At 44.3% G+C, this 13354-nt stretch overlaps 1 protein-coding gene across 5 annotated transcripts in view; it reads right to left on the minus strand.

Moving 5' to 3' along the window:
• IL12RB2 (interleukin 12 receptor subunit beta 2) overlaps positions 1-13354 on the minus strand; it is an 82149-nt gene that overhangs the window by 30826 nt on the left and 37969 nt on the right. For all 5 annotated transcript variants that reach the window (XM_021093523.1, XM_021093522.1, XM_021093521.1 and 2 more), the window contains 1 exon segment: positions 3895-4114. In XM_021093523.1, coding sequence (XP_020949182.1) covers positions 3895-4114 — 220 coding nt within the window.

The following is a 13354-nucleotide window of genomic DNA, read 5'->3' on the forward strand; positions in this document are numbered from 1 at the left end:
CTGGGGCCTCAGTCTGACATATGCGGGGGGCCTCTGTTAATGGCTATACTGGCTTCTGATTCATGCCATAGTTTCCAGAATTCTTGAGCACAGGGAATGGTCTGAAATATCAAACATGTTTTACTTGTTGACTGATGGGTTAGCACACATTCAATTTTTATCATAAATCAACAGAATAATTCTTGAGCTTCTTGATGGGCCATGCTGTGGCCTATGCCTTTTACAGCTAAGTTGTCCCCATTTTCTCAAAATCAATGTAATTCTGCCTCTTGGGGTGTTATTTTTTATTTTCCTAGAAGAAAAGCTATTTAGGTGAGTAGTGTGAACATACATGAAAAGAGAGGGAGACAAAACTCATGGTATGCTATTCCTAGAGATCATGCAGAATTTGTATGGGAGTGGCGGGCTCCAGGATGGGACCATGTGATTTGCACACCTGTCCTCCAGGTCTCCCTAGGATGCACAACTACTCGTATTGGACAGTTCAGGTGGGGCCTTTGGAGAAGCAATAGGATCTTGAGATTTCCAGGACCTTAGCTAGAGCTCAGTTCTAAGGAACCATTTCAATCTCCTACCTGACCACCGCTCTACATTCATCTTTCTTAAGCCCCACCCTCATTTAACACCTCTCCATTCTGACATCTTTGCTGCTACTGGATCCCATCATCTTTGAGCTCCCCAGGAACTTCATTCCTTTAATGATCCCTTCGCCTCCCCTTATCTTCAACTCTTTCCCACCCTGGTTCCTCTTTTTAACCGAGACGCCTGCTCAGATCTCAGCTGAAAACAAACCCTCACACCCACTCACCTACAATCCTTCACCTGTCTAACACCAATTTGCCTTGGCATTCTCCATTCACTCCTTGCCTCCTCTCCAGGCCCATGCTTCGCCTTTGCTCTGTTCCTAGAGCATCCGGTGTGGACCTCTCATCGCACATCTATTCTGTGCTGCAGTTTACTTGTTTATATGTTTGCCCCTCCCCTGGGTCAAAATATAACTGTAGGACCTTGTCTGTATTTTTTACCTATTGTTGGACTTATGACCTTAGAGAGTAATCTCAATAAATTATAACTGAATAAAGCAGAGGCCAACTCTAATATAACAAATATGTCACTTTGAGAAGTTGTTTCCAAATCTAAATAAAGAACCTGGAATGGGTCCAGAAAATTCAAGAGGCTTATATGCTTAAGACCCATCTGCAGCGTGGCTTAAAGAAGTAAGGCATTTTGACACACTACATTTTAGCAAGAACAAGATACTAAACAATTAGTGGTAAGATTTCAATTTCCCCTCCCAGAATTTCCTTTAAAAATTACATATGTGGTGCTTATCCATTGAAGACAAAATTTTAAATACAAAAAAAAAAATCACCTGTAAAACCATACCGTAGATATGACTTCTGTTACTATTTCCACATAGATTTTTTGTACTATGCTAAAATGTGTAAACATATATTTAAATGACATCATCCCATGTATACTTTTGAAAGCCTACTTTTTCACTTATTATGTGCATCTTTCCATGTCAGTAAAGACACAGCTGCACCATCATTTTAATGCTGGCATGGAGTTAAGGTGGGGGAGGGCCATCAACCAATCCATCCTCTATTATCATATATTTAGGCTGTTGGTGCTATTTCATTATTTTGAAAACATTTCAACAAATATCTTTGTGCTCACATGTTTAAGCTCACGCCTTATTACTGACTGAAGATGCATTCCTAATGGCAGAATTTCTTGGTCAAAAGATATGTTCACATTTAAAGTCTGCTAGTGTTCCAAGCTGCCAAATATCTCTTCAGAAAGTTGTACCAATTTACACACCCACCCACAGTATTCAAGAAGATCTTTATCCCACACACTCACCAATATGGGTTATGCTACTTCTATTTACTCTTTCTGGGTCTGATTTGATTTTTCATGGGTTTTTTTTCAAAATGTGCATCACATTGATTGCTAGTTAGGTTGAACATATATTTACATCAGTGTGGCTCCTTTCATATTTGAGTTGCCTGCTTACATCCCATGATTTTTTATTTATTTGAATAAGTCAGATATTGATAGATAATCAATCATCTTTTTGCTAAAAATGTGACATACACTTTTGTTAAATTGCTACTTGCATTTTAAAGTCTTCTTTATGAGGTCTTAAAATAGTTTTACTTTAGTAGACGTAAAGTTTAAGCTCTTCCCCTGCCCCACAGTTAATCTGTCTAGTCTTTCAGGTTTCTGCCTTAGATACCTTCACTACATGAGGGAGAGAGTACCAGTTACCTACCCTCTCCTCATCTTCTTTAGCAAAGGGAACAATGTATTTCTGAGCCTCCTTTGCAAGGGGCGGGGCGGGGGGGGGTGACCAGGTGACCAGTTAGAGTCAATATGTTATTTTGTGACCCAGGACAAAGTTCCTTAGGAGTGAGGACTGAGACTTCTCCTTTCTTTTCTGCTGCCTAGAGGGAAGCAGCTGGAGTTCTAGCAGCCGTCCTGAGTCACACCCATCTTGCGGATGGGAACCAACTTGGAGTGGGTACGGAAGGAAGGAGCTGGGAGTCCTCATGATGTTATGAAGCTCTCACACCAGCCCTGGGCTGTCTACCTTTTTTATGCAAGGGAATGAATAAGCCACCGAAGTCAAGCCTCTGGTAAACGCAACCCTTACTCCTAAGAGCAATTCCTAACTCACATGCCAACCCAAGGTTACTTCAATATTTACTTGCTTTACCAGTACTTACTTATCTACTATTTTAACTAAACACTTAACGGATACACGACTGAAAAGATCGATAACCAAAATTCAACAGCATGTATAAGGTACCCATTTTTGGTAGATGCTTCTTCAAAATGATCATTGCTAGACCCATATGTAGATAAAACTGTTATACTGAATTTTAAGGAAGAATCTGATTAGAGTTTCATTCTATCAGGCATTTTTGGAAAAAGGCCAGTGATCCTGACATGAAATATTTTTATAATAAAACAGATCTTGAGAAATAGTTTTCATATCTATTTCCTTGACTAATTACTGGCTTTTTTCCTGACAAGTTCATTTTCAGAGGATGCAGCTATAAAATGTACATAGATAGTTATAGGTTTTCAGTGCAGGTAATTAGATACATATCTAAATTTGTGTAATGAAGATATATAGTATAGCAAAATTGTACTACAGTTACAGTTACAGCCAGAACTTCATTTACACTATTGGACTTAGTTTTTTTTTTTTTTTTTTGTCTTTTTAGGGCCACACCAGCGGCGTATAGAAGTTCCCAGGCTAGCGGTCAAATTGGAGCTGCAGCCACTGGCCTACACTACAGCCACAGGAACATGGGATCCAAGCTGAGTCTGTGACCCACACTGCAGTTCAAGGCAATGCTGGCTCCTTAACCCACTGAGCAAGGCCAGGGATCGAACCTGCGTCCTCATGGCTACTAGTCAGGCTCTTAACCTGCAGAGCCACAATGGGAACTCTACTATTGGTTTTAAAATAGGTTTTGACTAGGGGAATATTTCTCTAGAACTTGACAACATATATTATTCTTGCCTCTGGAAAATTTAGCCAGATATTAGTATTCAATTTAATATAATTAATATTTCCTTAACTAATGTTTATTAAGTATGTGCTATGTATTAGTCTCTGCATTTAACCTCACAATGACCTGCAATTCAGGTAATACAAACCCTACTTTAGAGAGAGGAAAATTGAAGCTCAGAGATGTTAATTCACTTGTCCAAGGACACTCACTGAGTGGAAATTTCGGACAGCCTCTGAAGGCTGTTAACTCCAAAGTATAAACTCTTGTGCTACTCATTTCAGACCCCGGGCTAGGTCTGAGAGAAATAAGAGATTAATAAGATACAGTTTCCCACAGGCAGTATTAAAGGTAAGATGGTACTTACCTGCTCCGCACAGGTCTGCTATGTTAATACGAGTGGGCAGGGAACTGCCTTTGGAGTTAGCTGCAGACACGGCCGCAGCCCAGATGCCAGTTCTGGGTATGGTCCAGGTCCAGGAGTTGCGTTCAGTGATATTCTGCAGTGTGGCATTCCCCTCTGCGACCTCCTGCAAGGTCACTTGATAGTGGAGGATTTTTCCTCTTGCCTCTGATAGACTCAGATTCTGCAATGAAACACATCTACTTACTATGATACTTGGTGCCAGGACCTCATGACCATCTGCAACAGGCGGCTACGTCATCTCAATGACCTTTTCACTTCCATCCTCTCATCTCCCTCCACCATACACTTTTATGCCCCCGCACACCCCCTGCCATTCAAAAAAAAAAAAAATCACAACATTTTAAAAAACTAATTATTATCATTATTTTTATTTACTGTTTTTTTTTGTTTTGTTTTGTTTTTTTTTTTGTTTTGTTTTTTTTGCCATTTCTAGGGCCGCTCCTGTGGCATGTGGAGGTTCCCAGGCTAGGGGTCTAATCGGAGCTGTAGCTGCTGGCCTACGCCAGAGCCAAAGCAATACGGGATCTGAGCCGCGTCTGCAACCTACACCACAGTTCACAGCAACGCCTGATCCTTAACCCACTGAGCGAGGCCAGGGATCAAACCCGCAACCTCATTGTTCCTAGTTGGATTCTTTAACCCACTGAGCCACAACGGGAACTCCTATTTTATTTCTTTATATATGTTTTTTTTCCTACTGCACAGCATGGTGACCCAGTTACACATATATGTATACATTCTTTTTTCTCACATTACGTGTTCCATCATAATTGACTAGACAGCTTTCCCAGGGCTACACTGCAGGATAAAATTAATTATTAAAAACACACTGCTTTTCCTTTCCTGCTTCAGAATGAAACTTCCTAATAGGATGGTACAGTCAATGGAAATGGCGAGGGATCTGAACTCAAAAGATCTGGGTTTAAGTTCCAGCCCTACCAGTCACCAGCTGTGTGACCCTGGGCAAGGCACTCAGCCCCTCTGCATCTCCATTTCTAAATCTGTGAAACACACATGTGTATGGGTTCTTATACAGAAAATACAATGCTGCTCCAGAAATCAAAAAACAAGATTTTCAGGGGCTAAACTAGTAAAAGGCACTCTTGAGTGAATTGAATTAGCCATCTGTGCTAGGAAACCAAGACACTGTTTATAAATGTGTGACTAACAAGTTTTGGTAGTGAAAGAATTCCAGTGGAGACAGTTTGGGAACAATCCCAGAAAGTAAGCAGAAAGCTAATTATTTGCATTGTGACCTTGTTGGACAAGGACCACGGGAGGCAGAAGCACTGGCAATGGAGAGCAGCCAAGGCCTGCACTTAGCAGTGCCTGTCCATCCTAGTGCAGGGAGACGAGGGTGTGGCTCACCAGGCTTAAGCATCACAGTTTTCTTGGCAAGGCTCTTCCTTCCAAGGGGTGCAGGGTGGCCTCCAGCTGCTGAAGGACCCACCTTAGGATTGGCAGGTGCCCCTTTCTCTGGTTCCCTGCTCCCTAAGCAATGTTTTAATAATTCACTTTCCTATGTTGTTTATCGGTCAGGAAAGGCTGGGCTCGCATGAACATCTGGTTCACTTAAAATGTGTATCTTACACTTTAAGTGAAAAAATTGGCCTTCTGATTACAATTTGGCTTCTGAAATAATTATGCTGGGAAAGGATGTGCCTATCTGCTGACTCAAGCCTTCTGGTTGGCCCAACAGCTGCAATTCTCACTGTGAATTAATGCAGGAACATGCAGCTTTTTATACGTTCAGGCTCTGGGAGCTTGACTAATGCAGGTCCTGTTCTAGGTCCCTTCTGGGTCCACAGAGCCCAAGACGGGATCATAAGCCATGGTCAATGCACTGGGTGAACGCCATGCTGCTGGAGGCACTTTGGGGTGCCTGTTCAGCCTTTCTCTAGAAGACAGCCTGTGTCCTGATGAAAACCAGAAAAGTTAGCACTGCAAACGTCCATCATGGCTGATCTCATAGGCCTGTCGAGTGGATGAAAACAAGTGAGTGCATTTTGACACTGTGATATTCTGAACTGTTATTAATAAATAGGCTCTTTGGCATAGGAGAAAAAGCAGGATAAATTAAAGCAAAACCTGGCTAGGAAGACCATTCCCTCTGCTCTTTCTCACTCCATCCTTCTCTACCTGTCTCCTCTGCAGTTCCAGAGGGAGGAGTCCTACCCCTACCCCATGTACCCTGACCCCAAGGCACTCCCCATGAGTTAACTGAGCCTGCAAAGCTCCCCATTCTTGTCAGGGACCCAAGGGGCAACTATGGAAACTTCAGCCTGTATTACCACCCTCTCACTGCCCTTTACAGACACCTCAGCAAGCTCATGCAATCCAATGGCAGAGTGCTGAGAGAAGGCGGGGAAATGTCAGGCCCTCTTGCATGCAACGCAACTGCCTAATGATTGCTGTGGCAATCGAGCTGATCCCAGGGATCCAGTAAACACAGGTGGATCAGAAAGATGAGTGAAGATTCCCAGAGGGCACCCAAGAGCCTGGACCCAGGCCTTGCATTTTCTCTTTACAGCCCATATTTTTCAGTTGCAAATATCACTGAGAAGTTAGACAAAGCGATAGGGTGTCCCTTGAGTTATGCTTGTACAAAATGTCAATTTGGGGATAAAGGCTAACGTCTCTCAGGTAATTGGTCTCCTTCCAAACTGGAACATGGGCCTAACTTGTCCAATGGGGTCCACAGAACAAAAGAGTCAGTGAGTTCAATGAGCCAATGGGAAAACAGGTATCTGGCCAGAGGGGCATTCAGTCTCCTGAATCAATTGAAAACAGTGTGATTAGGTTGGTTGGAGGGAAAAAAAAAAGAGTAACATCAAATTTTCAAATAATGTATATAACCCATCACCCCTGGATCATACCTGGACCTGATGGAATAGAATATCATCGCAGAACAACAGAACTGGAAGTGAGCCTATAGATTAACAATTAATTCAGGAGTTTCCATTGTGGCTCAGCAGTAACAAACCCAACTAGTATCCATAAAATGCAGGTTCAAGCCCTGGTCTCACTCAGTGGGTTAAGGATTCAGCATTGCTGTGGCTGTGGCATAGGTGGGCAGCTGCAGCTGATTCAACCCCTGGCCTGGGAACTTCCATATGCTGCACCTTTGACCCTAAAAAGACAAAAGCAAAAAAGTAAAAAAATTTAAAAAAATTAAAAATTCAGTGTTTGACTTATCAAGGGGGAAACTAAGCCCCAGAAACACTAGATGATTTGCTTAAGGACCCCCAAGGGACAGATGGAGGAGCTGAGAAGAATCCTGGGCTCCTGATATCTAGAGGTGTGACCCCTCCGCTCTGGCCCACTTATCCTTCTACTTGAAAGCCTGAGACTGTGAACTTGGTGAGTTTAGGCTCCATGTTGCATAGATGGATCCCCAGTCAACCTTCTGGCCCAGAGCTGAAAGCAGCCTCTGTAACCGTGAGGCTGTGGTACATGCTGACATGGAGCCTCAACAAGGGGCACAAGGTCAGCAATTTGGGGAGCGGAGAGATCCAGAATTCTTTTTTTTTACAGAGCCAACAGGCCCTGAGCCTCAAGGAGACAAACCATCAACTCAAAAGACCCATGGCCTGAGGAGCCAGCTGCCTCTTCTCAGATAAACTTTTTTTTTTTTTTAAACTCTAGTGTTTGTTTATCTGGCTAAGAAGGGGGAAACTATCCTTTAATTGAGCCATATCATGAGTTAAGAGCTTCACATCTACTGTCACGTTTATTCCTTATAAGTTCCCATTTTGATGAGTGTGCTAAAGCTTAGAGAGGTTAAGAAACTCACTCAGGAAGTCCACACAGGAGAGGTAATGTGAAATTTTAGTGCGCCCCCTGGTGGATGTGAGCGAGAAAGGCTATATCCAGGCTGAGTCCAGGGCCCCTGGGAGCATCTAAAAAACAGGGTACTTCCTGTCTCTTCTTGGGCAGCGCTGAAAGCCGGTTGCAAGCCAGTGGTCTTACTGACACTGTCACCTTCTCCTACGGATAAGAATACACTAAAAAGTAAACCTGTCCCACTGCCTCTCTCCCTTCATTTTTGTTTTGGCTCCGTCCTGTGGAAAATGACCTAAACTTAGTGACATGAGCCTTTCTGACTTAGGTTTGCCTGAAAAGCAGGGTGAATAGCTCCCTCATAAACCTGTTATAAGAATTCTGCTGCCTGAAAAAACTGCCAGCATCAAAAATAACTTGGTGAATGTAATCCACGATAGGACAAAATTTGGCACATTTCAGAATGCAGTGCTCCTGTTTTTGTTTTGAAGTATATTATAGGAAGGCTATTTCTGTGAGTTAATAAATCAATTTTTCTTAGGATGTTAAAAAACTGTACTTTTGATAAAGTAACATTTTCACTTTTTTTTTTTTTTTTTTTTTTTTTTTGGTCTTTTTGCCTTTTCTGGGGCCACTTCCCGCGGCATATGGAGATTCCCAGGCTAGGGGTCTAATTGGAGCCATAGCTGCGTCCTCATGGGTCCTAGTCAGGTTTGTTACCACTGAGCCATGAAAGGAACTCCCAGTACCTATAATTCGTGGGTGTAAGCCTAGGTACCTTGACTTCAGAACCCATGACTACCTTCAGCAACCCCAGTCCAAAGTGAAGGAGTGTCTCAAAAGACAACCCTCACCTGCAAGTTTTAAAAATCACTGTACTGGTAGAGTTCCCATCATGGCTCAGTGGAAATGAATCTGATTAGTATCCATAAGACACAGGTTTGATCCCTGGGCTTGCTCAGTGGAAATAAATCTGACTAGTATCCATGAAGACACAGGTTTCAAAAAAACAAAAAACAAAAACAAACAAACAAACAAAACAAAACAAAACAAAACAAAAAAAGACACAGGTTTGATCCCTGGGCTTGCTCAGTGGCTTAAGGATCTGGTGTTGCCATGAGCTGTGGTGTATATACGTTGCAGACATGCACTGGGATCTGACGTTGCTGGGGCTGTGGTGTAGGCCAGCAGCTGCAGCTCCAATTCGACTCCTAGCCTGGGAACCTCCGTATGAGGGCTTAAAAAACAAAAAAACAAACAAAAAAACCACAGTACTGAAAATCTCTGGATCTATTTTCCCACTAGCCTGTCAGTTCATCTTTCTTCCTTGATGTCATGCACAATGTTTGCCTCCTAACAATGACTTAGCAAACACTTTACACAATTCTTTTTTTTTTTTTTTTTTTGTCTTTTGAGGGCCACACCCACGGCATATGGAGGTTCCCAAGCTAGGGGTTGAACTGGAGCTGAGGCCGCCATCCTATGCCAGAGCCACAGCAACGCCAGATCTGAGCCATGTCTGCGACCTACACCACAACTCACGACAATGCCAGATCCTCAACGCACTGAGTGAGTGAGGCCAGGGATCGAACCTGCAATCTCATGGTTCCTAGTTGGATTTGTTTCTGCTGAGCCATGACAGGAACTCCCACAACTTTCTCACTAATTTTCACATCAACCTCATGTAGTATTATTATTATCTGCACTGTAGTCATGAGGAAAGTAAGGCACAGAAAGGTTAAGCACCTTGCACAAAAACACACAGCCAGGAGTTCCTGTCGTGGCTCAGCGTAAACGAATCTGACTAGCATCCATGAGGATGCAGGTTCGATCCCTGGCCTTGCTCAGTGCGTTAAGGATTTTGCATTGCTGTGAGCTGTGGTGTAGGTTGCAGATGTGGCTCAGATCCTGCGTTGCTCTGGCTGTGGTGTAGGCCAGCAGCTATAGCTCCAGTTCAACCCCTAGCCTGGGAACCTCCATATGCTTTGGGTATGGCCCTAAAAAGACCAAAAACCAAACCAAACAAACAAACAAAAAAACACAGCCAGTAAGTGATAAAGATGGAACTTGAACCCAGGTAGCACAGCTCTATTTGGAAGATGAACGCTTAACTGCTGTCATGCTGACACTTAGTAGACATTCCCCAGATGTTTTGCTCCTCTGGGCCGATTTAATTGATAGTCGTACCTTCTGGTAGTTACCTTGGCGTAATGATTTCTATCATGTTTGCAGCTAGAAAAACAGCAAAACTTTTTAAGAGCAAAGATTTAACTCTCCCTCCATCTTTGTTTTCTGTCTTCTGTTAATTCTCTATTTACTCCTATCTTTGTCACTGACCATATTCTGCTATCCAACCCCAGTTCCCTGCATCGCAGATGATATAGTATGTGCGACTAGTAGGCATGGAAGAGCAGCCTGTTCTGTCTGAAAATATCTCCAGTCTGTGCCAGACTGTGATGGGACAGGGTGGGGAAAGGGAAGGAGAGAGACTTGAAAACGCATCTTCCCATCTGCTGCTTTTGTATTTAAATACTGATTCTGAGGCTGGATGCCTCCTAGGATTATATCATCGTGGCAGCCAATCTTCCCTGAGGATTTACAGCAGACCTTTGTCCTCTAACAAGAGAAAACGGTACAGATCGTACTTTCTACTTTTACTGAATCTCTTTCGTAGGAAGAGGCCAAACAATTCATCCCGTCAGTGCCATGTGATATAGGTTGGACTGTTCTTTTTTTTTTTTTTTTTTTTTTTTTGGCTTTTCTAGGGCCGCTCCTACAGCATATGGAAGTTCCCAGGCTAGGGGTCGAATCGGAGCTGTAGCCACCGGCCTACGCCAGAGCCACAGCCACACAGGATTTGAGCTGCGTCTGCGACCTACACCACAGCTCACCGCCACGCTGGATCCTTAACCCATTGACCAAGGCCAGGGATCGAACCCTTGTCCTCATGGATCCTAGTCGGGATCGTTAACCACTGAGCCACGAAGGGAACTCCTGGCTATGAGAAAGTTTTAAATTACACATGTGGCTTGCTTGCCTCTGTGGCTTGCTTTATCTTTCTATGGGATAGCACATCACTAATGTGATCCTTGACCTCCAAAGTCATGTCCCCAGGGGATCTTCCTGCCAACTGCTCTCCCACCCTTGTCCTGATTAACTTGTTCCTCTGGGGTGGGCTCCAGTACTCCCTTGAGAAAGGTCCTCTGGCTCCTCACCCCTTCCGTGCTCCACTGGCCATTGTCCCCCGGACCACCACCCACAGATGAACCTGAACTCCTCCTTAACAGCTGAGCGCTCCCACTGTCTGCACAGCTACCTCTGTCCTTTGGCTGGACTGTGAGCTCAAGGGCACAGAAGATGGTTCTGGCTTGTCACTTCCATATTCCCATCATGCAACATGGGCCTACGGCGGGGCTTTAATAATATTTGTTCGTTTGAATGAATAAATGAAGGAGTAAGTGAATGAGTGAAGGAGAGAATTCAGCTCCATGTGCACATAGGTATTTCCCCTTTAGACCCATGGCCTGAACCACAATGTCAGAAAGTTTGTGATTCGCTATGATCAAGACAGTGAGAAATGAAGACGTGTATAGAGGAAACTGGCAAGGTTCATGTGGCTTTAACCCGCTGTCATATCTTTTCATACACCACATTTACTTTTTCAAGGTGATTTTCGTCCTAAAGGATACAAGGTGTATTAATGGAAGGAAAAGTGTATTGGAATCATAGATTGAACTGCTTGATCAAAGCTAAGAAAACAACATGCACCTCTGCACGGAAGGAGATGAGAGAGGGAATCTGAGGGAAAGAACTGGTGACCCCCCCACGAAGGGCTCTGACCCACAAGGGCTCTGACACGCACTGGGGCTGTTCACAAACATTTTCTACCTGTTACCGCATTTTCTGTTTTAACAATACCCAGATGCTTTTGCTGTCATCATAGATTAGGCTTTGCTTTTTGGCTTCAACATAGAAAGTATTTTTTTTTTCTCTTTAAAAGCAGCTAGGGCAAAAAAATAGTACAGGATATTTTTGAAGAAACGGAGCTTTTAGGAGAAGCTAAGGTGTGGGAAAATGAGTAACTCGTGGAAACCAGAACAAAGGTCCTTCACCCTCGACACACTCACATTCGTAAATACACATACATATAGATACATTCACACTCACACACACCCCCTCCCACATCTTCCACCCACTCACACCCACATCCTCACAGCCCTCCCACACATACAAAACCCACACACGTTCACACACGTGCGCTCACACACATACAACATACATCCCCACCTTCCCCCACACAGAGCTGGACCCATTCAGCACCAACGCGTTCTCCTCTAGTCGAAATATCCTGAAAAACGAAAGGTTACCTCCCATTTCCCCAGCTGCAAGAGAACGTGCTCTCTCTGTGTTCACAGGCTGATGGGGTTTTACTTGGGGCCTTCCTTTGGTGCCAAAGCCTGAAATTCCCCTCTGCAGGGGCGGGGTGTCCCTCTCAGCAGGTTTCCCAGTATTGAGCAAAGTAAAAAAAAAGAAAAATTACCCACCACACGCATGACTTTGCTTCCTTTCCCCGGTGAGGTCTGATGGGGCCCCACCACAGAGCACTTGATCTGGCTGCAGCCTGAGGTTTAGACGAGTTCCTTGTGCCACGGGGCTGCCCCAGCAGCTCCCGCACCTGCCTGAGGGTGGCAAGAGGAGTCCCCAGTCGGAGGAGTGGGAGAGGGGTGGCTCCAAACAGAAGGGCAGTATTTCTGCCCAGGAAAGGCTCCCAGAGCAAGCACCACGTTACAGAAATCCTCCCATGGGCACTGGTGCCCCCTCCCCAGAACTCAGCTTCCACGCTTGTGAAACAAGGGTTGGAACTACATACTGCTTAAACCCCCTTCGCTTGAGAGGTCTGGGATTCCTGTCTGGGGTCCAGAGCAGGACTGCTCATCTCAGTAACTCCAGACAGGGTGGCCTCTTTAGGGCCATTGAAGAAGCTCAGGATTCAACAGAAAAGGACTAAGTCCTATAACAAACTTGTAAAACTGAGGACTGGACCCAACTTTTCCTTCTCAGGCTAGACAAGCACTGAAGGTTTTGAAGGTGCCCTGTCAGGACCACCATCTGACACAAGGTTGTAGAAGTTTCTAGTATTTACAGGGGATTGGGGGGGATTTTGTTTGTTTGTTTGCTTTTTAGGACCACACGCACGGCATAGGGAGGTTCCCAGGCTAGGGGTCAAATCGGAACTACAGCTGCCAGCCTATGCCATAGCCATAGCGACGTAGGATCTGAGCTGCGTCTGTGACCTACACCACAGCTCACAGCAATGCCGGATCCCTGACCCACTGAATGAGGCCAGGGATTGAACCCTCATCCTCATGGATGATAGTCAGATTCATTAACCACTGAGCCATGAAGGGAACTCCAGTATTTACGTTTTTGATTTCTTATTCAAGTCAGTTCCAGTCTAAACCATCCTCCTTGGGCCCACAATTTTGTCTCCACCAAAGGAAAGCTTTTTTAATGATAAGAGATGCCATCAAGGCATGGGCTGCCTACAAAGTGGAAGTGTCCCTGTTCCAGAAGGTCCCAGCAGAGACATCTGTCTGTCCTCCCTGGAGTGGGAGTGATG

Source organism: Sus scrofa, chromosome 6, assembly GCF_000003025.6.
Source record: "Sus scrofa isolate TJ Tabasco breed Duroc chromosome 6, Sscrofa11.1, whole genome shotgun sequence".
Classification (NCBI taxonomy): domain Eukaryota; kingdom Metazoa; phylum Chordata; class Mammalia; order Artiodactyla; family Suidae; genus Sus; species Sus scrofa.